General features: G+C 32.4%; 3 protein-coding genes across 3 annotated transcripts; 1 reads left to right on the top strand and 2 right to left on the bottom strand.

Annotated features, from left to right (window-relative positions):
- Window positions 1–10,145: 10,145 nt before the first annotated feature.
- On the bottom strand, window positions 10,146–11,256 carry LOC149905079 (huntingtin-interacting protein K). The gene is made up of 4 exons (XM_090106506.1): window positions 11,218–11,256; window positions 10,908–11,122; window positions 10,536–10,643; window positions 10,146–10,295 (listed from the first exon to the last, which is right to left on the bottom strand). Exons 2-4 carry the CDS (start codon window positions 11,064–11,066, stop codon window positions 10,200–10,202), a joined length of 363 nt encoding a protein of 120 aa, XP_089962632.1. The 5' UTR covers window positions 11,067–11,122; window positions 11,218–11,256; the 3' UTR covers window positions 10,146–10,199.
- A 1,118-nt stretch (window positions 11,257–12,374) lies between these two features.
- Window positions 12,375–19,136, bottom strand: LOC149905080 (uncharacterized). The gene is made up of 7 exons (XM_090106516.1): window positions 18,969–19,136; window positions 16,420–16,533; window positions 15,008–15,116; window positions 14,557–14,679; window positions 13,660–13,755; window positions 13,130–13,196; window positions 12,375–12,494 (listed from the first exon to the last, which is right to left on the bottom strand). Exons 1-7 carry the CDS (start codon window positions 19,033–19,035, stop codon window positions 12,411–12,413), a joined length of 660 nt encoding a protein of 219 aa, XP_089962642.1. The 5' UTR covers window positions 19,036–19,136; the 3' UTR covers window positions 12,375–12,410.
- A 3,860-nt stretch (window positions 19,137–22,996) lies between these two features.
- Window positions 22,997–25,015, top strand: LOC149905081 (uncharacterized). Its single transcript, XM_090106712.1, has 3 exons — window positions 22,997–23,099; window positions 23,394–23,571; window positions 24,579–25,015. The coding sequence occupies exons 1-3, from the start codon at window positions 23,082–23,084 to the stop codon at window positions 24,764–24,766; spliced, it is 384 nt and encodes a 127-aa protein (XP_089962838.1). The 5' UTR covers window positions 22,997–23,081; the 3' UTR covers window positions 24,767–25,015.
- The last annotated feature ends 996 nt before the right edge of the window (window positions 25,016–26,011 follow it).

The following is a 26,011-nucleotide window of genomic DNA, read 5'->3' on the forward strand; positions in this document are numbered from 1 at the left end:
TTTGTAGATATGGCGTTGTCACACCCCGGACACTCCATACAAAATTATCGTTTTGACAGTCACACTGTAGAGACAAAGCAAACAAGCAAATGTGTGTGTTAACGCTTTATGGTTGGCACATTTTTGACTAGCGTAAAAAAAAATTCGAGTTTTTCTGATGAAATACATCCGTAAACAGCACAATATCTAACCATTTTCTACGAAAAACGATAATCACAAAACCAAAATAATAAAATTACTTTAAGAAGACTTTAAGTCAATTTGATTAATGTTGTCAATCTTCGTTCTAAGTCTTTGTTGCGTATCGTTCCTGTAGAAAAATGTGGACCATTTTTAGACTGATCATGCGGGTTGAGGTAAGTGTTTAATTTTGGCGGGAGGCGGAGAGTGTCCGTTCTGTAGCGTTTAGCTACTATTATGTATTCTGTGGCGTTGTTCTTGTTTAAGGTTGATGTTCCGACCGTCCCTCCATACATTTTTGATTACCTCTAAACACTTAACACAGACACTATTTCTTTAAAACTAATCATTTTATCACTTCTCTATAATGAAATGTGTGCGCGTTCGACCTTTTTAATCAATAATTTACAATATTTACTTAGAAAAACAACAGTAAAATACCGGAAAAATTTGACACTTCTACAGTAGTGTGCGTGACTTTTGCCAAGCGAAACACGACATAAAGCACGACATCTAGCGCATAGACTATATACTTATTACAGATCTAGCGCGTCAATGTCTAAACGAAAGGCGATGTTTAGACATTGACGCGCTAGATGTCGTGCATTCGCGTTCGTTATCTTATGCATAATGAGCATAATTCTAATAAATCAAAGTTCTGTGTAAAAATTGAGTAATTTCATTTCCAATCGTTCAAAGAAAATAACAATAAAATAAAATAAAACTAATGACCTTAGAAACTATGTTTTTTTTTATTTATTACTCATTATTGTTCGTCCGTCGTAGGTCTGTAAACTGTATTGTACACTGAAGGTAAATGGTACTGTAGGTACTTTAGTTCGGCGTCGTCGCTCGTCGGCTTGATATAAAATTATTACATTCTTGATTTCATTAGCTGGGTCCACACCGGCCGATCCAGTGATCCCGCGATCCGCGATCCAGGATCGCGGAGCATGGATCGTGGATCATGTTAGGCCGATCCACTTTAAAAACTTGCGATCCAAAATATGCGCTCCAAGTGATCCTAAGGCGATCCGTGATTCAGCCAGTCTAACTCTTGTACGATATGGAGTCACACGTACAACGGCGGCGTCTTGCCGTTGCAGCAGTAACTTTTATTATACTGAAATGTTTGCGCAAAAAATAAAAAAAAAAAATAAATCGACGGTTTTGGGTGAAACAACTTTACAAAAATCGATTGGAATCTGGGACTCAGCTGTACGCAGAGTTAGTTTCAGATGAAGTGGAACACAATTTTGCAAGAATGAATGCTATTCAATTTGAGATATTCGACTTTCTGAGATGTCCATGGTGAGGTGGATCGCGCGATCCAACACAACCGTCCACACCGCGCGCATCACGCAACTGAGGCACCTTTGAAGCGGGTACAAAAACCGCCCGCTAACGGATCGCACGAGGTAGGGATCGCGCGCGGCAAAACGCGTGCATGGATCGCGCGCGGCACGTCCACACCGCCCGCATCTTTGGATCGCGCGCCTGCCGCGCGCGATCGGATCGCGGTGGATCGGCCGGTGTGGACCCAGCTATTGACACGCGCTATGATTTGCGCGCGGAATTTCTTGTGTTGTGAATTTATTTTTGTATGCTATGCATTTTAATTGATTCAAATTGCAATGTTTCTCTAGTATGCATTTGAGACTATATTGTAAATTGTAATAATTGATCGTGGGTATAGTAATTAATTATTCTAATAACGCAATTAGTAATATATGTATTTTCGGTGGGATTCAAAACAAAAAATTGGCCCGTGATTTTTATGAAATTTCACCACATTGCAAATCACATCAATCATAGTTCATACACATGTATGACGAAAGTGATTAGTATTGTGGCTAACATTGACTCATCAGTTCATCACTGAAACCAGTGATAAATCAGCACCTATATCATATTGTGTTTGAATATTTTTAAACAATGATATAAGTATACAATTATTATAAATCGGTAAACTATCAAAGTAATCACAAACTTGCAAACATTGGTAAAATGTCCAGTAGTTTATGAGCCTATTCATTACAATCAAACAAACAAACAAAGTTTTCCTCTTTATAATATTAGTGTAGACAAACACTATGAATACGATCACGAATGCAAATTCGGGGATTTTCTAATTATTGCTAAATAATAATTGAATTCGTTTTGAAATACTCTATAATTTTTAGTGTATAAATAGACATTTATAATGTGGTGCTCATTTTTTTTGTACTGCTAACGCTATTGTAGGTACCTATTTTCGTTGTTTTATTTCAAGTGAACACGGCCATACAATTTTGTCACGAGCCGCCTATGATTGTAGGTACTTTTGTTAGGCTCCTTCGTCGTCCGCGTCGGCTCGAAAGTTCTTGATTTCATTGTCACGCGCTATGATTTGCGCGCGGATTTTCTTGTGTTGTGAATTTATTTTTGTATTATTATTATTTTTTATTTATTTTTTTTATTTTATTGATTCAAATAAAATATTTCACTAGTATGCATTTGAGACTATATTGTATTATGTATAATTTATCGTAGGTATAGTTATTCTTATAACGCAGTTATATTTTCGGTGGGACAATTTGACCCGTGATTTTTCTGAAATATCACCACGTTGCAAATCACATCAATCATACACACGTATGACGAAAGTATAGTGGCTATAATTGACTCATCAGTTCATCACTGAAACCAGTGATAAATCAGTACATATATCATATTTTATTGTGTTTGAATATTTTTTAAACAACGATATATACAATATTATTATAAATCGGTAAACTACCAAAGTACTTCCGAATTTTCAGACAGACAAACAAGTAGTTTGAACACGCAGTTTTCTTATACTAGTAGCAAAAATCAAAACCATAATATTATGTTTCCCTACTATATTTTACTAAAAGTCGAGTGCGTCGAAATCGTAAATAATAATATGTTTTTCACCTTCCTGGTTATTTTCCCATAGTAAATAGTGTTTTAGGTTTGTTGTTGTAGGTAGGAATAATAATAATTATTCTTACATGTTGGTTATGAAATGTATATTGAAATAATTTACTTTTACAAATCATTAGTGATATAAGTTTTGAGTGAAAATGCTTGGATCAGCAGGTACTTCAAATACATGTTTTGATAAAAAAAACAATAGTGTAATAAAATAAAACTGCGTTTTATTGTAATCAATGTTGACAATTTTAAATTCCAAAATTATTGATCAATAAAATAGTTTACACCAACAAATATAACTTTTATTTTTATAACAATCGTTCATAATATAAACCGTAGCAGGTGGCGTTTTGAAGTTCTGTCTACTCATACAGAAAAATGGAAAACTTGTTTTTTTTGTAAACAATTTATTACTCATGTTGTTTGGCAACTCGAAGCGTGGTCGTCCGTCGTAGGTACTTTTGTTCGGCGTCGCGTCGTCGTCCGCGTCGGCTTGATATAAAACATTCTTGATTTCATTGACACGCGCTATGATTTGCGCGCGGAATTTCTTGTGTTGTGAATTTATTTTTGTATGCTATGCATTTTAATTGAATCAAATTGCAATATTTCTCTAGTATGCATTTGAGACTATATTGTAATAATTGATCGTGGGTAGGTATAGTAATTAATTATTCTAATAACGCAATTATATTTTCGGTGGGATTCAAAACAAAAAATTGGCCCGTGATTTTTATGAAATTTCACCACATTGCAAATTATATATTATACAATTACAATTACAATTATTATAAATCGGTAAACTATCAAAGTAATTACAAACTTGCAAAATATGCTTTTCCGAATTTTCAGACAGACACACAATTTTATTAGTTTGTTTTAGCAAAGTAGGTACCTATACCTATACGCTTACGTCGCGCGTCGCGTCGTCGAAAACGGTGCGCCCAGAAACAAACATACCTAATTCAGTTACAATCCTTTTTTTGTTCCGTAATTTATTGTATTTATTCTAATACGATTTTTTTTATTCGTCGGCCAGTTCTACTAGGTATAAAAAGATAAAATTGAAATATAATTATTGTAGCGACAGCCATATTATGTTACTATGTTTTCGTAAATATGTTTTTCACCTTCCTGGTTATTTTCACATAATCTTATCTTATATATAAAAATGAATCGCAAAATGTGTTGGTAAGCGCATAACTCGAGAACGGCTGAACCGATTTCGATCATTCTTTTTTTATTATATTCCTTGAAGTACGAGGATGGTTTTTATGTAGAGAAAACGTAAATATTACGTACCACGGGCGAAGCCGGGGCGGACCGCTAGTATATATATATAAATGAATCGCAAAATGTGTTGGTAAGCGCATAACTCGAGAACGGCTGAACCGATTTCGATAATTCTTTTTTTATTATATTCCTTGAAGTACGAGGATGGTTCTTATGTAGAGAAAACGTAAACATGTACCACGGGCGAAGCCGGGGCGGACCGCTAGTCTTCTTATATATAAAAATGAATCGCAAAATGTGTTGGTAAGCGCATAACTCGAGAACGGCTGAACCGATTTCGATAATTCTTTTTTTATTATATCCCTTGAAGTACGAGGATGGTTCTTATAGCTAGAGAGCTAGTTAGTTTAGTTTTAGTGCAGTGGCAGTGTAAATGTTGTTGTTGAGGTTATGTAAATTTAACACTTTAGTTAACTACCAAGATATAAAGAAATGAGGATAGGACACAATAACTATTGGTTGAGGTATTTATAAACTCATAATATACTTTTAAAAAAATCACGTTTTAATAAATTTCTAGAATTAAATTAGAACAGCTGATTCAAAATAGCCTAAAAAATCTTAATAATAATAATTACGCTTCACAGCAAGAAGAAATGTACCATATGTACCCGCACAAAGTCGATATTGTGTTGCCTACCGTTCGACTCAATGGCTAGGGTTGTAACTACCTTTAATAATTATTACCAAACTAATAAACCGAGTGATGCGAAATAACCATAATTCTTTTAGAGTTTGATAAAATGATCAGGCAGGTATTTTCTTTAATCCTCTGAATTCTCGGTTACTAAATTGTATCGTTGAAATTATTCTTAATCGCGTAAATTTAATAAATAATCATATGGAAAACACTTTTCATTTGTTTTTTTACTTTCACGCCCAACTACTATACAATAATTACGTTGTTTCGGTATTTTGACGAGAAAACGCAGGAAACATCCGTTGTATCATTTTAGATAGATTGTATATTTTGTATCTGTAGAATTGAAATCAAAGCTATGTATATGTTGTCTCCATTCTTTTCTTATCGGATTGTTGATCCCAATGCGAATGCGTCACTTAAATTTTATAAAAGACAATTAAGAACATCAAAAATAAAGTGATACGTAAATATTTCACAGTGCAATATATTATGTAATTAATAATAATTATATATTTATGAAAAAATAATTACATCAGATTTAATAATAGCAATTGTTTTGAATGTACATAATATGAATAAATGATTACATCATAATAGTAATAATCACAATTGTTTTATTTCCCATTTGTTGCAACCCTAGCATATTTTCATGTAGCAGCAGAAGTACCTACACTGGCGGCGCGGCGGCATCGTGCGACATCAAAGGCATTGCCTTACTAGGTAAGTTTATAATGACTCATTTCTTTTATTATATAATTTACGTTTTACTTTTACAGAATCCGATTCAATGGATTATGAAGACGAGTCACACAACGCCATACGATAGTGATGATGAATGAACATTTCAATAAATGCATGCGTGTTTTTTTATGTTGTTTTGTAATTGTTAATTGTTTCTTAAATAAAGAAATAAACTAAATATTTTTTAAATGATGATTTGTTATTTGCAACACAACTTTATATTTGAGATTCTTTACAAATGTATATTTAGTTTTGTATCATCAAATTTATAAATTTTATTCCATAGTTTTCAAAATTAAATGTAAATGACCATAAAAACATTAATAAAGTAAATCATTGATGTAAGGTCAGGGAACGTAATACATATATACATCTGACCATGTAGAAGCTAAGTCTTGTTGACTGCTGAAGTCTGTAAAGTTTTGTTGTCTGCTGAAGTCTGTACGCAATGAAAATGTCTGCCGTTTCGAAAATAAGTTTTTAAGACCCTAATAAATAAAATATATGAATGGCAGATCTGGTCAAATACTTTCAAAATTGTATTTTTTTCAGCACTTTCATAAGTGTCTGCCAGAATGTTATCCGCGTGATAATGGTCTGCCATTGTTATTTTCCGATAGTAATAATAATCTATTTTCAAATATCAAAATGGCAGACGTGGTCAAATGGTTTCAAAGTTCGCCAAAAATTTCCACCTGTCTTACCTAAGCGCGCGCCCCGTCCACCACTCTGGGCTTAGTGACTCCTCATCTCATGTATAGTAGGTATAGGGGAATCAACACACAAAAATCCAGGTCTGGTCAAATACATACAGGTAGCTTTGCGCTAGCTCTCTAGCTATTACTTCTTATGGAGAGAAAACGTTAAACATGTACCACGGGCGAAGCCGGGGCGGACCGCTAGTAAATAATAAAATAATAAATAGTGTATTAGATTTGTTATTGTATCTTGTATACCTACGAATAATTATTCTTACGTCTTGTTGGGAAATGTTCAAATACCTACCTATTGAAATAATTTACTGTTACAAATCATTAGTGTTATTAGTTTTGAGTGAATAGGCATGGATCAGAAATTCAGAATATAATATGCTACTAACTACTCAAATACATACATGTTTACACAACAAACACCACTGACCTCTATAACTATAAGTTATAGAGGTCAGTGACCGTCAGTGACAAACACTATGGATACCTACGCTCGCGAATGCAAATTCGGTGATTTACTAATTATTGATACCTAGTCATTGAATTCGTTTTGAAATAGCCTGTACTTTGTAATTTTTAGTGTTATAGACATTTATAAAATGTGGTGCTCATTTTTTTGTAATAAATCATCCCGAACGCTATTGTATTTTCGTTGTTTTATTTCAAGTGAACACCTATACAATTTTGTCACGAGCCGCCTCTGGCCTCTGGGTGAAATAAACAAGTCAAATGATTTTTGTTCTAATTGTATTTTGGTAGTAGTTTGTTTAGAATTTACATTACCATTGTTTAATTTTTATTTTGTATTTGCAGTAAAATAAAAAGATGAAAAACTTCATTAGGTATATTGTACGACACCTCACTCTGAATCGCGCTAGCGAAATTTTTTCGTTACAGAGCACATATACAACTTTCGGACAATCTTCATTGAGGCCGGCCGGCAAATCGAGTATGTCGAGAAACTTCACTTATTCGATGGAGGTATTCTACCTTCCTTCCTCCACAGTTGTGGGACCCCGACGTGCATTGAACACGCAGCTTTCTGATACTAGTAGCTAAAATCAAAACCACAGATATGTCTGTGATCAAAACCATAATAATATTTTTACCTATTATTTTACTAAAAGTCGAGTGCATCGAAATCGTAAATATGTTTTACACCTTCCTGGTTTTTTTTCCATAGTAAATAGTGTTTTTGATTTGTTGTTGTATGAATAATTATTCTTACTTGTTGGTTATGAAATGTATTTTGAAATAATTTACTTTTACAAATCATTAGTGATATTAGTTTTGAGTGAAAATGCTTGGATCAGCATAATATCATATTTGCTACTTCAAATACATGTTTTGATAAAAAAAAACAATAGTGTAATGTAGGTAATAAAATAAAACTGCGTTTTATTGTAGGTAATCAATTTTGACATTATTTATTTCCCAAAATTACAATAAAATAGTTTACGCCAACAAATATAACTTTTATTTTTATAACAATCCTACTTCCTACTAATGCGAAAGTTTGTGAGGATGTGTATGTGTGTGTTTCACGCAAATACTACTGAACCGATTACAATGAAATTTAGCACACATATAGAACGTAACTTGGACACATTGAATAGGTTTTATCCCGGAAACCCCACGGGAACGGGAACTATACGGGTTTTTTTTGAAAATGCGGGCGGAAAGCTAATCGTTCATAATAATATAAACCGTAGCAGGTGGCGTTTTGAAGTTTTGTCTACCCATACAGAAAAATGAAAACCACAGGAGATTGCCCAAGTGACTATGGCACTTGGTATCGCAATCAAACTTATTGTGTCAAGATGAAATATAGCTCAATTTAAAGCTTGATGTTAGTACTTTTAGATATGATTAAAGTTTTTATGTAAATAAGCCGCAGTTCGCGACAATAAAAATAAAACAATAGTTTTATTCAACACTTCAAAAAACTACTTAATCGAGTTTAAACTAACGATGAACGTTAAGTTTTACATTTATTACATAGGTAATATTTTAATTTACAAGACAAATGTGAAAAGTAAATCGTAATTTAAACATTATTTCAAAATAACATCGAACAATGCGTCGACGGTCGAACACATTCATTTGACATTTCAAATAGAAACTATGACATATGACGTTTGCAAGAGAGATAGATATAGGTATGTGTCAAAACAAAACTTTTACTTTTATTTCTATTTATTCGGTATAATTACAACTTAATAGTGATAAATATGATCATTATAAATACAAATAGGAATTAACAATATCACGAACACGTGACACAACTAGTATTTTACCGATTCCATACGTAGTCATACATGTTTCAAAAGAAAAACTTTTACTTTTACTATTATTTCAATTTATCCGGTTTAATTAAGACTTAATATTGATACATATGATCATTATAAATACAAATAGGAATTAACAATATAACGAATACGTGGCACAACTAAAATTTTACCGATACCACCCGTGGTCATTCTCCTTTGTGGGTCATTTGTAACAGGATGGCGGTTCTACAGCGAAAAAAGAAAAATGATGGTCAGAACGCTGATACCGGATACCTTAAGATACTGTAATATAAAATATTACTAGATTAGATAAAATATTATAGGTAGTATCTTCACCGTGTGTGACGCGCTTTACATTCACGCCATCTAGAGTTAAATCTTTATCATTTTTGTATACGTCTGTGTGTGTAAACGACCCTGTATGCAATGACAGATGTTAAAACGCATAATTTTACCGAATTGGGTGGATTTTAAGGCAATGATATAACATATTTCAATAAAATATAATATTCAGTAACCGCCATGACTATTCCTAGGTTTGATGACTATTCCAATTACGCAAAAACTCAAATAAACTAGAAATGTAGAATTCAGCGCCATCTAGCGGGATATTGGCTGGGAACAGATCGTTGCAATCACCTTAAGACATCCACTATTTTTAAATTAACTAGCTTTTCACCGTGGCTCTACCTACGCGACTTCTAAAGACTTTTTTTGCATGATTTATAAATGGTGTAACTTACACAACTCTCTTTGTGTAATTATATTTTAAAAGTAAAAAAAAACATACCTATCTAGTTAACTTGGGTTAAAAGATGTAACTACAAAAAAAAATGACTAAAATTTTTTGTTTAATTACCTACTGTATATGAAAGGAAGTGTACTGTAGGTAACAAAATATATTAATTTTCTTAAAACAAAATGCTGTGCACCTCAGGAAAATATTAAAAGTTAATTGTTAAAGTTTTACATAATATGATACAAATTTTATATACATGTATGTACTCTTATTCTCATTTGCATTCCAATAGCAGAATAACTCAAGAGTTTTAAACAAAAATACAATAATTACTTTATATAAAAAAAAATTAATTCAACTTTGAAAAGAGGGCTACACATAGCACAAACTGTCAATACAATAAATGTATATTTTATAACATGTTTTTACCTATGAGTATACTGACTTCCTTAAATTCAATGAACATCCTCCCATCACCAAAAATTAACTAACTAACAGAACTTTAGAATGAACAAATGAATGAATGAACTTTTGATATCTTCATAAAGATATTGGATCAATCTTGATTCAGCTATTACAGAATAAAACTGCATTTGAAATAAAACTAAATGTAGTGGATACAAAAGTCTATTTAACATTTATATATCACTTGTTGGTAATAAGAACTAATTGGTGAGTGTTGTTAATGCCGCAACAACATCACCTCTGTGTTCCCGCAATGTTCTCTCCGCTAGAATCCTCGAGATTTCCATTTCTTTAACCTGAAATTATTAAATATTTTTTTAATTTTTTATAAATATATATCTATATAAATATATTATTTTATACTTTAGCTTTGTATTGTTTGACGGTATACTGCATTAAATATTAAAAAATTTGCAATTCACTTTGAAATGTATGAAATGAAATGCATGAAATTATTATAATACATTTAGAGAATTGTATAATTAATAAAATATAATTTATAAGTTATTTTGGTAGGTATCAGAAAAACTACTCACAATTAATTCTATATCATCTTTTTTTACAGAAACTTTTTGTAACTCCTTTTCTTTTTCCAATCTTTCAGCAGCCTCTTTGTTTCTTCTGTCGCCTATTAGTGATAAAGCCTGAAATGTACGTAACATATTAAAGAATTAATGAAAATATATTTACGTTGAATTATTAGCTACAAGTGAGGTCTTAAAAATGAATATCATACTTCTTCATCTCATTAAATTGTATTAAGTGTTGCTGAATCTATCAGAAGTAAATCATTGCGTGAAGTTACTTGAATATCCTGAATGCTCACTAAAGATGTAACTACAAATGTATCAAAAGAATGTATTGGAATTCAAGCTGTCTAGGTTTATAAATACAAAACGTTTATTTACCCCTGAGATGTCCTGTGACGATATTTCTTTTTCTTCAGCATAATCTGTGACTTTTTCTAGATCTGCAACTCCACTATCGTGCTTTGCAGTCTTCTTTTGGGTTTTATCTTTGTCATGCTGGATATCGTCGGTATCACCATTAATTTCTTCGTCTGCCATTCTTATTGGTTTTGTTTTAAAGCTTTAGATTTATAGTCTACAAAACATCGATTTCACTGAAATTAGTAGTTATTTTGTTTTCACTTTTCACTTTCATTTGAAATTAAATCAAATAATATTCGAATCACACAAGCACATTTTCCAAACTTACCTTTGGTAATTTGACAAGTGTAATTTGACAGGAGTAATTGTATTCTATGAATTTGACGTTTGATTTTTTTTAATAACATCGTCATAGACAATACAAACGTGAGGAAAGGTTTTTGGAATTTAACCATAGACATAAGGCAGTAAGGGCAGTAAGAAGAAGGCAGTTGTTACTTCCATATTTTAATGATGGACTACATAATTAAGAAAAGGGTAATTCCCAGACCAACGAAAAGTTTTATTTGTGTTTGATGGAGTAAGATAAGATTTAATTGAATTATTTTTTACGGTTCAAACTTCTTGATGGGACTATACACACATCAACAAAGTCTAGAGATATTTTATATTGATCAGATATCTAACAAAATATTAAGAATTTAGTGATATTGTAAATGAAATAATTATAGCTTATTTTAAGATCCTCAATAAAAAAAAAAACAATTCATGATTTATTTCATTTTCATTTCTTGAAAAACTCAAAGCTTAATTATAACTAAAAATTTGCAAAATCTAGTTACATATAATAATTAATCGGTGTTGTCCGCATTTACATCAATTTACTTAAAGATTTTTAGATATTTGATATATTATACAAACCACACTATACTGTGATCTATACACGTGTAACACACTATACTGTGATCTATACGTATACCTACATAATATCCTGACTTTTTAACGGTTGCGGTTGATGCGTGTATTTATAGATTAAGGCTTCAATAAAATGCACTGTATCTTTTCGAATACCTATAGCCTTCCTTTTCAGCGTGCTCGCTTTATATTACAGGAATAAAGGCCCAAAGGGATTACCTACTAGACATTAGGTTACCTACTAGACAGGCGAACAAGCGGAACTGAGGGCCTAGCAGAGGTCATGTGAGTACCTACGTTTTAACTTTACCACACTTAGATTGACGTAGGCTGTAGATAAACGTATCTACAGCTTACGTCAATCTCATACATTCGTAGTCTATTCTATTGAACGCTACGCTAACAGAAAGCCACTTGACTAGGGGGGCTGGCCTATACACTGCCTAAGTAAGGTGCATGCAGTAACACAGAATGAAGTTCTGAAATTGAGGTATTTCATAATGAAAAATATCTTTTGCGTGCGTATGAGAGAGTAATAAGTAGGTAAATGAGAGAATTCATAAAATAATAAAAAAAATATTTTATTCTATCATCAATCAGTATCTTTTATATATGAACCGTTGCGTTTTGAATGTTTTCGTTTTTCCTTTCAGGTGTGTACGGCGGAGGAGGAATCGTGTTATCATGGACCTGAAACATAAAAAAAATATATATATAATATACGTAAGTGGGATAACATTTTGAACAGGCTTTTGATGGCAGTTTTTCGGCGGCAGCGTTTTATGGGATAATCGCGAATGGAAAAACATATTTTTAGGATAAAAACAACAAACTTACATACCTATTTTAGCAACATATTTTTCGGATAAACAACAATCTAAATATTACTCTTAAATGATACAATGCATTGTATTATGATTACTCATTCAAATCGGTTTATCGTTTTAGACGGTCGGATTAGTTTAATGATAAATAAGATAAATCACGGAAATAAGCACTCAGACAATAGGTATATTGAACAATATTATTTAGGCATATTTAAAGTTACAGCTCAGTGAAGGGAGAATTTTTTTGTCAAAAATGAAACGGGAAGTGGTAAAATAGGTACCTATTCAAAATACTTTAATGAATGCAGTAAATACCTAAATCGTTAGTTCAAATAAAATGAATGAATTTCTCTGATATACCTAAATTATAAGGCACATTATAATGTTATATATTTAATTACTTCTAGGAAGTAGACATTGAGCTTCAAAATTTGAATACATAGTATATTAATAAGTATCTACTTTATACTTAGTACAAAATACGGTCGTTATACTTACAAAACCGGAGTTTAGGTAAATGGCAGCGGGATACATTGGAGCCCTTGATGATTCCGATCTTGTGTATCTGAAATTTAAATAAATAAATAAATATTTCAGGACAATTTTCACACACGGCACGATCTGATCCCATACTAAGCTTTCGCTTGTGTTATGGAAACCAGATGGCTGATAAACATACATATATAATTTTAAATAAATACTTATATATATAATTAACACCCAGACACAGAGCAAACATCTATGTTCATCACACAAATATTTGCCCCGGGTGGGAATCGAACCCACGACCTCTGGCTTGGAAGGCAGGGCCACTACCAACCAAGCCAACCGGTCAGTCAAATAATTTTAATTAAATTTAAACTACGAACTAACTAAGATTAATACAATATTCAATCAAGATAATAATCGATCGAGTTAATACGCAGTGTACGCACTGCTTCAAAATTCAACTTTTCATGCATATCCTTGATTTCTGATATTAAAATATTAAAAACTATTAAAGAATGAGATAAATAAGTATTTTTTACCTCGGTGGTGCATCCCTTAATCTCTCGTCGACATATATTTGTAAACTTCCCACGGACAACCTACTGCCTCCATTAGAGCCACTTCTTCCTACAGGACTGTAATAAAATAGTACGCTAGAATTGATGTATCCATACTAATATTATAAATGCGAAAGTAACTCTGTCTGTCTGTCTGTTATCAATCACGCCTTAACTACTGAACCAATTTGCATGAAATTTGGTATAGAGATATTTTGATACCCGAGAAAGGACATAGGATCTAGGTTTTATCCCGGAAATCCTACGGGAACGGGTTTTTCTTTGAAAACGCGGGCGAAGCCGCGGGAAGAAAGCTAGTATTAATATAAATTTTGCCCATGGAAAGAAGATATTGACAAGAGAGAGAGTAAGTGTTCTAGCAGAAACGACGTATCCATTTTTATCCCACTTGCGATTTATCCACTTGCGATTTTATCCACTGCGTTATGTGCGAAGGTTACCGGGCATCTTTGTTCAAATAAAACTCTACTTTTGTGATGCTTAAAATTTTGTGTTATTTTTTATACATTTTAGATTACAATTTTTATCAAAAATATTATGGCCTCTACAAATTCAAACCACATTTTGGGTTAGTAGGCGGAGGTACTTAAACCCTACAATTTTAATGGGCATAATAATACAAATGAAACATAATATAATATCAAAAGCAGCAATTAGGAGGTAACAATGTTTACTATTTACGCAATAATGGTGTCGAGCGCAGAAATGAACAGAATAACTTTGTATAAGTTTTGGAATTTAGGTACTTACTTAGTAACCACAAAGTATTGTTAGTAAGTAGGTCAATAATTATGCATGCAGATTGCTGTTAGTTATTTATCTAAATACCTATTTTCTAAAGATAGTCTTAACCCTTACCTGATCGTCGTAGCAGCACATAGTTTGTATAGCAGTATGAATGTGGCAATGATTCCCAAAACCAAAGCTGATGCCATTATGATCTGAGTACCGGATATTAGAATAATTTGGTCAGCTGGATCTCTAAAAGTTATCATACAAATTAGAAATATTTTCATACATCTTAAAAAAAAATGTTGTGTGGTTTTATGAAATCACGGTAAAAGTGAAACTTAGGCACAATAATTATTATCGTACGGTTCAACCGTCACGCGACATGCGCTACACAGACCAAAAAGTTTGAGACGATGTAATAAAAGTTTCACTTTAAAAAAGCGATTAAGTAACTAGGTAGTTAATAAAATAATTTATTTAAAGATGTTTTATAAAAAACTAGATATCCAACTATGTATATTCTGTATTTTTTAAAAGTTTGTATTGTGTATTCATATGTATTTGAAACTTTAATTACCTGCAAATCCAGTTTCCATTTGGACCATAGCACGATTGGCATATGCCATGCCAACATTGTAGAGTCATGTTCTGACTACAGCACAGACCGAAGCAGGGTTCTCCTAGACCTAAAATTGGTAAGTTATAGGTAACTGTCCATAAAAATGAACCTAATGTTCGAGTAACCAAAAGGATAGACAAGTCATATACCAATAATATTGTTTTTTAAAACGGGAATCTAGTGTTGTTTCTAAACGTTTAGTAGAGACACCTTTATCCCTACAAATAAACCTAAATCACTACATAGTATAAAACAAAGTCGCTTTCTCTGTCCCTATGTCCCTATGTCCCTTTGTACGCTTAAATCTTTGAAACTACGCAACGGATTTTGATGCGGTTTTTTTTAATAGATAGAGTGATTCAAGAGGAAGGTTTATATGTATAATAGCATCCATTAAATAGTGGAGAAGTACTGTTTTTTTCGAGGTTTCCAATGTGATGTCGTAAAAAATTACATTTTTTCCGCGTACATTGCAAACGCAGGCTGAACCCTACGATTTTTATCAAAATAATGTACTAAGTATTATACACATTGAAAAGGTCTACAGAAAAGTCCGCGATGGTATATGTCTATCTCTTATGGATAACCCACAATAACTTTTTTTTGTCATTTACTTTTTACGACAAATAATGGCTCATTTTCGAAGCGATTTTAACCAATACAGCATTAATCCTTAACCAATTAAATACCTTGAATACATTGTTCATTTAATATAGATCTATATGGCCCTTTACACCGTATGATTTAAGTCTTATTTAAGTGAATATTTTCGAAGATATTACAGATTTAAAAATTGCGGGACGTAGCGTTTGCGGCGGTACCGCGGCCGTCCGGTGCGGGCCGCTATGTTTTTATATACAACGTTTACAGTTTTTCTGTAGTGTATTTATATAGCATTGCACCCGTGCGAAGCCGGGGCGGGTCGCTAGTAATATTATAAATGCAAAACTCTGTCTGTCTATCTGTCTCTTCTTCGCGCCTCAACCGCTGAACCGATGGATTTCGATGAAATTTGGTATGTATAGAGATAGCTTGATATCTGAGAAAGAATATAATACAGGTTTTATCCCGGAAATTTCACGGGAACGGGAATTATGTGGGTTTTTCTTTGACTGTGCAGGCGAAGGCGCGTGTGAAAAAGTAGTAATATTATAAATGCGAAAGTATAACTCTACCACTTCGTTTTTCTGTCACTTCTTCATGCCTAATCCAAAAACCGATTTGGATGAAATTTTTAAGATAATATGGGATAGGTAATCCCGGATATCCCACGGGGATGGGAACTACTGGGTTTTCCTTTTACTGCGCGGCCCGCGGGAGAGCGCGGGAGAGGCCGCGGGCGAAAGCTAGTAATAATAATAATAAAATACCTGGACATTTCACGCATTGTGTTTGGTACAGGTTCGGCATATACCCACTGGCGCAGTAGCAATGTCCGTTTATACATTGATATGGCTCTCCAACGCAATATGATGGACAATCATCTGAAACAACAGAAGGCTACTGAAACACCAACGGCAACGTCTACATTTTATTATACAATTAAATATATTATCTATTTTTAATTATTATTGTAACATGTAAGTATTTTTGCTATGATAAAATTGTAGTTAAATTTAACTTTAAAACTCTATTTAAAAGTTGTAAGTAACGATGGCCAATGGCCAACCTCGGTTTCGTTTTGTAGGGCAAAACGATTTTTTTTAAACTTTATTAAAAACTTTTTGTACACATGCAATAAAATCTTACAAAATAACAATGCAATTTGTCTTTCACATAGTAAAACGTCTTTCTTACACAGAATAAATCTCTTTTTTGGAGATTACATAAAAACAGTTTTATTTTTTTATTACAATCATGAAAATATAAGCAAACGATGTAATTAGAAAATATTAGACATATTTGTTTAAATAATGATGTGATTTCTAACAATAACATCACTGAGATAACATAACATTTGATGACCTTCAATTATTATTACATACTAGCTGTTCCGCGCGGTTTCACCCGCGTGTCTCCGCTCCTGTTGGTCTTAGCGTGCTTTCACATTTTCACACTTTCTTTAAGTAAATTTGACTCAGAGTTTTACTTTGGAATAAGTTACAGTTTGGTTTATTAATAATGATTTGTGAATTTTTTGCTGTTATGTAGTCGATTAAAAATAATGATTAAAAAAGTCGTCCTTTGGGGATTATTTATGGATTTATACTAGATTTTTAAAATAAATAAACAATTTTTTGCCGAAAAAATGACTTCTATGACGTCTTTTTTTTCGTAGTCGATAATTTTTAGTAAAAATGTTAATTAACCTATTCTACTCATAAGCTTTTGGAAATAATAAACAAAATCCAAATCGACCCATAAACTTCGGAGATGTGTCAAAAAATAGAAAGCCTACAAAAAATTAAAAATTGAATAACATGAAAAATATTATAGATAGACCCCCCCTTTTGAAGTTTATTTCGATATTTCTTCATGATTATTCAGAATATTACGGGCGGTCACATGCGCATGAGCGAATAGATGAAATTGTTTTGTCTCCAAGTTAAATTCTTTATTAATACAAGCTTAATAAGACTTATAACATTTTATACGATAACTTATTACAATTCATGCACTAACCAGATTGAAACAAAATGTGTACGTAAATGTGGGTAGAATAATTATTTGTACGTTACTGTAGACGATAGCAGTTATAGCCTCCGATTCATAATAAAATTATTATCTTTATTTATATTGAAATATCATATGGCGTGTCATTTATAAATATTGTTAGCGATAACAACAAATATTCCTGTGATTTAATACCTACCGAAATTATATTTGCAGTTTATTTTTAACCGACTTCAAAAAAAAGGAGGAGGTTATCAATTCGGCCGGTATAATTTTTTTTGTATGTATGTACACCTATTACTCCGAGGTTTCTTAACCGATTTACGTGATTCTTTTTTTGTTCGATGCGGGATGGTTTCGAATTGGTCCCATAAAAATTTTATTCGGATAGGCCCGGTAGTTTTTATTTTATGAGCATTTTTGTCTGTACTCGGTGACTTAATTGAAATGTAGCAAGTATAACTTTGATTCACTTCCCGGTAACCGACTGAGCTGAAATTTTGTATACGTATGTAAATTGGATAGCGATGAAACATTATCATATCATAGAGCTTATTTGATGATGGAATCGGAAGGTGGCCATAGGAACTCAGTAATATATTGACTCAACTTTATCGAGTTTGGGCTCATTTGATTCGTGTTGAAAAGTACACTAAAAAGTATTAAATAAAAATAACTACGTTAAAAACAACCAAGAAGCTTATATCTAATACACTGGAGATTGCACTATGACCATTAACTTGTAACAAGAAAATAAACTTGCCAAGTCAGGTGTGAAAGGGATAAAAAAACATACAGGCGTCATTCAACGTCATATTTTCTTGTTACAAGTTAATGGTCATAGTGCAATCTCCAGTGTATTAGATATAAACTTCTTGAAAACAACCGACTTCAAAATCGGAAAAGTAAAAAATAAAAAAGATTTGTTATTATTAATTACTACAACGTAGTTATTTTTATGTTGATTAGCATAACTTGAGGAAAATATTTCAATATCTACATACTTACGGATAAATCAACATAGTATTATACATAATTAAATCATCATATTATTAATTATTTTGTTTAATTGGATAAGGGGTATTCTCAAAAACCTTAAAAAAATATTCCAAAGTTTCCGTATTCCGTATAGGAATAACGGAGTCGTTTACCTACTTTTAGTCACTAACCGGCCCTTCAACATTGTTAACTTTATCTAGTTGGTATAAAGGCAACCAATGTATAATTATAAGCATTTATGCTATATATTTAATCTATATACAAAAAGATAAGCAATAAACTTTTAATTGTATTTTCAGTTTCCTACCTTCAAAGTCACCAATATGAGCCGCCGACATCACCACCAAACTGCAAAACAGTATCCAAAAAGCCATTTTGAGACACTACATAATTATTGCGATTTAATTTACACCAATACTCTCGCAGTGAATTGATACAGGTTTCATACACAGCAGTTAATGCGCTAAAATGTATACTTGCTAAGTATGTACCCTGTGATACGTTATCTTAGATGCTACGTTGCGATAGCTATCGGCGTTTTCGCGTCATATTATTATAATAACACTGAAAGGTTGAGTAAGAAGATTTATATTAACCTTGATGTTGCAAAGAAATGCTCACAAAGGTTTGTCGTTAACGATGTGACATATAAAAATGACTGAATTTGCGAATTGATGCATTGGCATTCTTTTCAATGGAGCGCCACCACGTGTAGCTTTTATAAATACATATTGATGCTCGCTGTTATCGGTAATCGGCAGAATTGTTCAGTAATTACTTTTATTAGCTATGCACGTGCAATATAAAGTCCTAAGTTTCTGTAATCTAAGTTAGAAGTTGGAAATTTTGTTCGGTGCAATTAATAACGTATAAAATTATAAATGTATGTAGACAGGCGCGTGCTCACTCGCCAAAAAAAAAGGCTTTCATGAAATCTGGTAGGTATCTAAAAGCGCACTTAGGGAATATACAGGCTGCTGCGTAATTTCTTAATTTGAAATTAACTAAAAAATATGATTTAATATATGTGGGAAGAAAAAAAAACGTTCACAGTGGTCACCATCAGCTCTAACACACACTCTCACACTCTCTAATTCTCACAACTCTACACCTAACTATAGGGAAGTGTGGGAAGGACTTATTACTAAAGAATAAAGATAACATGCATTTTTCTGTACCGCCATAACCTCTATCTCCAGACCTTCAGTTACTAGGTTATCCATTCATCACGCTACATCCTGTATAGTAAATAATGTTTTCAGGAGGTCCAATAACCAGAAGCTTTTCAAAACAACAAATACCTACTATGAATCTTCTATCCTCGTGAGAGAGCCATTTCAATGTATCTAGGATATGTAATTTTATTATCTACTATTACCTATAATAATATTTATCCTGTTTGAAGCGAGTGATGCCGGGATCTTCGGCTAGTTAAATAAATACAATGGTGTTGAATTTGTACGTAGGTACTTATATCTTTTTATTTGCATTCATAATGCAAATCACAATGCAGCTTCAAGATGTTTGCTGAATAATGAGATAGTGAACATCAACGTCATTTTATCTACGTATGCTCCGATTTGACTGATATTGTAAAACTATATCAAATAGATTTCTTGGGGTAATAATCAGTTTAATAATAATAAAAACGTCGATATGATTTTGAATCATTTTTTTCGCAGCACTATCATAATTAGCTGTGCTTGCGACTTCACTTGCGTGGTCTTCGTTAATATATGCGCAAGCGTCGCGTCAAATAAATTAAACGTCATTAACTTTACATAAAACAACACCCAATTGTCAATAAGGTAAAATACTTCCATTTGTTATCTAAACAGTGTAATGAAATTGTGTTTTGTGGCAATAAAACTAAATTTACGGGCTCTATATTTGTGGCCCTTCCAAAATTTCAGTCTGCGACCGCGCCTGTATACGCGTAATACCATACCTATATATAGGTATTCCGGGATAAAAAGAACTAACACTCCCGATCGCCTGGGAGAGACATGTTGGGGGAGATGTTAGAGAGTTTTGCGCCATCACTCTGTTTATGAAACTGGAGCGTGTAGTTTATGTTGGACCACGTTTTTTATACGGTTATATATACATCTCGTCATCAAACAATACAGTTAATTTTGCTGCGATAAAATTTAAATTTGGGCACGTGATTGACCCGATAAGGGTATTTTTATAGATATAGCTCTAACAATATCTAAGAAGTTATTATTATAGTTTTTAGTTGCCTAACAATAGCTGTTATCGTAGCAAATATGGGTCAGAGACATTAAAGAATACGACCATAATGGGGTCCAAAAAATATATTCAATTAAAATTGACCCGTATACATTTTGTAAACGTTTTAGTACGTAAGCACTCGAAAAGTTTATTAAAGTTTCTCCAAGAAGAATATTTTATATTGTAAAATAAAAAGCTCATATTATCAATGAATTTTTTAATAGATGTAGGACGTTCTCAATTCTCGGTGTATTTCGATAGCTCCTTCCTTCCTTACCTATATCTATTTTAATCCTATTGTCATATTTTTGTTTGTATGTAATGAGAAATTTTTATCAAAAGTTCAATGCATAGTATTAATTACCTCTCCCAGGGTTCGTTTCCTGACACCACAGTAACGATAATGAAATAATACACCAACTTCAGCTTGCATTTATAAAAATATAACTTACACTGAAACCGATATAAAAAATGCAATACCAAATTTGCTATCCGTTATCAGATTTCATTAGTCGCTTCGTGTCAGCTTTTATAAGCAACACACAAACAAAGTACAAGGCTTATTATTTCATATGAGTGTGTATGTCGTGGCCATATCGTAGATTTGCTCATTTCATGATATGATCGATCATTTCACGAAATGGTCGCATTTCATGAAATGGCCAACATAGTTTGATCAGATCGTTAAATCGTCAACGTTTCACGATTTGGCCATCCACATTTGGCCAGATCGTATAAAATATAAAGAGTCCATAAAATATTAAAATTCAGAATATTCTAAAAACTTGTTTAATGTCATCTAAGTTAGTGCCGCGGCAGCGGCCGGCGAATGCTAGAAGCGAATCGTTTTTGCAATAAAAAACAGTTAGGTTAGGTTAGGTTAGACTTTGATAAACAACGCCAGAAGCGGATCGCTTTTTAAAAAACAAACAATTATAATACTATAGTAGAATATATAAATATATATCCTAAAAGAAAAAATGCGTCTTAAATTATTTTATTTAAGACGCATTTTTTCTTCAATACATAATATATTATATAAGATATCCACATTTTCCATAGTACTCGAACCGTCGTAAATTCTTTGCTATGACTTTCTTCATATTGTTATTAAACGAATTATGAAGTTTTTAACTGCGAATAATTAAATTTTCGCCAGCGGCCGCCATCTTATCACATAAACACAGAGCTTGCAGCGCCTCTACCAATGATTAATGTAGCTATTTTATGATATGATCAAATAATTTTGATCATTTCATGAAAAAACCGCGCGTTTAGTTGGCCATATCGTGAAACGATTTCTTATCATTGATATGCTCAAGCCACATCATGATGTGGCCAAACTAAATAGGCCATTTCACGAAATGCGACCATTTCGTGAAATGGCCAGTCATATCATGAAATGAGCAAATTTACGATATGGCCACGACATGTACAATATGAATCTTGTTTACGTTCTGCTAAGTACAATGCGTCTGAGTAAACAGTGACCCTAGACCTCTATTTTTAATTTATGTGAACAGCGATTACATTGTCATCTCGCCGGCTTCAGATAGCTTCTGTTGCTATGTGCACGATATATATGAACTTCGCCTGTATATTTTTGGTAACTGTATTTGGAACAGTGAAAAAATTTTTATTTTTGTTTGTTTCGAATGTTTAGTATACCTGAATATGATAGGAAGGTATCTATGATAAGAGGCCAATTACTGATAAATATAGTTTTAACCGGAATAGTAGGTTTTAAGATAGGTAGAAGGAAGATGGATAGATAAGTATGAGGAACTTTAGGATACGTCGTGAATAGCTATTATTGAAATTTTGTCAGTTAGATTCCTATTATCTGTAGAGCATGTTACATTTAAATGGTATCTTTATTGTTAAATTAAAATTATTTATTTCTTTGAAATGTTCGATGAACTATGACAAAAAAAAAATAGATATTAGATACACACATTGAACACGTTGTTTATGAGAGAGTGAGTTATCTTAATGCCATACCGTGACAATATTTTGTAAATGTTGTTATCGATGTAAACAAGCTTTAAGAAATTCCGTACTATGGACCACTGGGAGTTAATTTTAGTCGGACACAATATCAGATAGTCCATTCATAAGGTAACTCTTAAACAGATCAAACATTCATTGTGCTCTTAGTGGAATCAAAATCTGGTGATATCAAAATATGGACTTCAAATATTTCGTATGTTGAAATTTATAGCACCTATTTGGCATCCAGTAATCATGATTAATATGCTCGTATAATTAGTGTATGCTTTAGTCATGCACTCATGCATGCATACCTAGTGTGGTGTTGACACATTATTACCCATTTGTGATTGCAATTGCGAAGGTTATAACATTATTTGTTACAACTTTACTGAATGAATCGAAAAATTAGTAATTATAAATTATAATTATAACTATGTGTAACTTTACATACATTTAATGATTCCTATTTATACATAATTTACCTATAAGTTTCCTATTGTTATAGGTGTATATTGTTTTAATTCTACAAAGAAATATAAGCCTCGTGGTCGGAGCGGAAGAAGCAGAAATATACAGAATGACAGATCGCATCTTCACATGTAGCAAGTGGTTATCGTCAATAATTGATAACATTTGCAATAACGTCTTCAAAATTGTTAAGAGAGATACTTCTGTAATGATGGGTAGGTAAGCTTTTTTGTTACCTAGGTATTTAATTCTAATTTAATTTTTTATTCACACGAAAAAAATATTTAACTAGGTGTTCAGAGAAATTGTTTGCATATTGTGATAGGTTGATAATTTATGAAAAAGCTCTTGAAAAGTCACGCATGTATTCCTATAATTATTTTTTTTTTACCTAATTGCACCATATTATTCTTGGTAATTATGAAAAAGCTCTTGAAAAGTCACGCATGTATTTCTATGATTAATATTTTTTCATATCTAATTGCACCATATTCTCTCATGTTACATAACTTGTTTTCTACATATTGTATCATAAATGCAGATCAACAAAAATTATTCGATCAATATTATGATAAAGCATTCTACAGTAAAGGAAATAATCTTCGTGTTTTTCATCATAATTTTTTTGTAGAATCATTGCCAAATATAATCTTATTTTTTTCTTAGACGTCCTCTGCATTATCGTAAATGATTAATTTCATTGATAAATAAATATATTTTTTTTAGGACAATTTTCACACGCACGATCGGATCCTATATAATAAGCTTTCGCTTGTTTTATGGAAACCAGATGGCTGATAAACATACATAACTATATAATTTTAAATAAATACTTATATAGATAATTAACACCTGGACACAGAGCAATCACCTATGTTCATCACACAAATATTTGCACCGGGTGGGAATCGAACCCACGACCTCTGACTTGGAAGGCAGGGTCACTACCAACCAAGCCAACCGGTCAGTGATGATTTAATAATATCGTTATTTGTTGTAATTAGTTAAAAATAAATATATGTTGAATACACATTAATTTCTTTTTACTTCTTCTTCTGAAAAAAAACCATAAGTATAACTAGATAAGAAATAATTTTCAATAAAAAAATCTTCATTCATAAAAAAAAAATATTTTTCATGAAAATATTATCTCTAGTTATATTTATATTTCATGTCTATAGTTATATTTATATTTTTTGTAATATACTATTTATTGTCACAGGTAAACTAGCACCAAAAGTCTTACAAAGGAGCGTGAATAAGAAGCGCTTACTGGCCGAGAAACGGTTGCGCGTGCGACGACAAGTCGCTAGAGAATGCTGTGAGCGGCCATGCACCGTCAGCACTATCATCATGTACTGTCCAGACGACGCAAGATTGCTACAAGAGAACCCAGATATATTCTACTAAACATCTCTATTAGTAATTCTGGACACGGCATACTGGACACTAAACATGTCCTGAAAAGCGATTCAGGGAACTAGATGGTCTCCTGTGACAATATCTATGGATAAAAGGATTGTTCTTGATTTGGAGAACATTCTTCTTTAATCTATTGTTACGGAACTGTTCACGGTGACTCGTGAAAATGGGTTTATGTTTAATTATTTATTACTTGGTGAAAGGACACTAATTTTAATGTTTATGCAATTGTACTTATCCACTTAGCACATAAGACAATATAAAAAGTAATTTACATTATTACTCGTTTTATTTCAATTCTTTGTACAATAAAATAATAAAAAGAAAAGAATAAAATAATAGAAAATAAAATAAAAGATAATTTTTTTTTAAATATCTACATGACTATGTACCATATCTAAGTTATGAAAATCCATCCAGGACGAACGAAAGACAGTCAAAATGATAAAAGGCTTGTGCTTGTGCTAATGAGAGCTCGAGGGGTACCTTATACCTTATATTTACTTTTCATTAAATTGAAATGAATAATAATTGAACTTTTCAACAGTTATACAGAGTATGATGATAGAGATGATGAGTTTATAGAGTATGATGATAATAATTGTTATAGGAAAGTGTTTGATACAGATGTGAGATGCTGCCCCGTTTGAACAAAAAACAAAATAGGTTTTTTCACTTGAAGTCCGAAAAAAGCATGATTAATCTGTAGAATAATTTAATCCGAAAATCTTAATATATATAAATGTTTGTCCTCAATGGACTCCTAAACCACTTAACCGATTATAATAAAATTCGCACACCATATGCAGTTCGATCCAACTTGAGAGTTAGGATAGGTGTTATCCCGGAAATCCCACGGGAAAGGGAACTATGCGGGGTTTTCTCTGAAAACGCGGGCGAAGCCGCGGGCGGAAAGGTATATTATAAGTCTAGACTAAATTGACGGTTTATCAAATAATGAAAATATTCGCTCTATATATAGAATTTTAGAAATAGATCGGAGTTGTGACGCTGTTCATTGATTGGGTACCATGAATTAATTACTGGCAAATATTATCATCTTCGCAGATACACGCATCATTTTCGTCAAATGAACAATCGAAGTGACGTTAGGGATGAGGACATAGAAAATACTGAGCCTCCTGTTTTTATTTATTTTTTGCTTTAAATGTTCGTAGCTATAACATTAGATATTATTGAAGACACTCCTTTGAATTAATAGCTTATCATAGA

This window comes from Colias eurytheme, chromosome 10 (genome assembly GCF_061535395.1).
Source record: "Colias eurytheme isolate Ceu_HAF_F1 chromosome 10, ilColEury1 Martin Lab GWU primary, whole genome shotgun sequence".
Classification (NCBI taxonomy): domain Eukaryota; kingdom Metazoa; phylum Arthropoda; class Insecta; order Lepidoptera; family Pieridae; genus Colias; species Colias eurytheme.

Coding starts and splice junctions, on each gene's coding strand:
- LOC149905081 (XM_090106712.1), top strand. Junction 23,572..24,578: donor AGATACTTCTGTAATGATGG/GTAGGTAAGCTT, acceptor TTATTGTCACAG/GTAAACTAGCACCAAAAGTC.
- LOC149905080 (XM_090106516.1), bottom strand. CDS start 19,035: ATGGCTTTTTGGATACTGTTTTGCAGTTTGGTGGTGATGTCGGCGGCT. Junction 14,680..15,007: donor AATGGAAACTGGATTTGCAG/GTAATTAAAGTT, acceptor GATAACTTTTAG/AGATCCAGCTGACCAAATTA. Junction 13,756..14,556: donor TGTGCTGCTACGACGATCAG/GTAAGGGTTAAG, acceptor ATTTTATTACAG/TCCTGTAGGAAGAAGTGGCT.
- LOC149905079 (XM_090106506.1), bottom strand. CDS start 11,066: ATGGCAGACGAAGAAATTAATGGTGATACCGACGATATCCAGCATGAC. Junction 10,644..10,907: donor CGTCACAGGACATCTCAGGG/GTAAATAAACGT, acceptor CGTACATTTCAG/GCTTTATCACTAATAGGCGA. Junction 10,296..10,535: donor AAGATGATATAGAATTAATT/GTGAGTAGTTTT, acceptor TAATAATTTCAG/GTTAAAGAAATGGAAATCTC.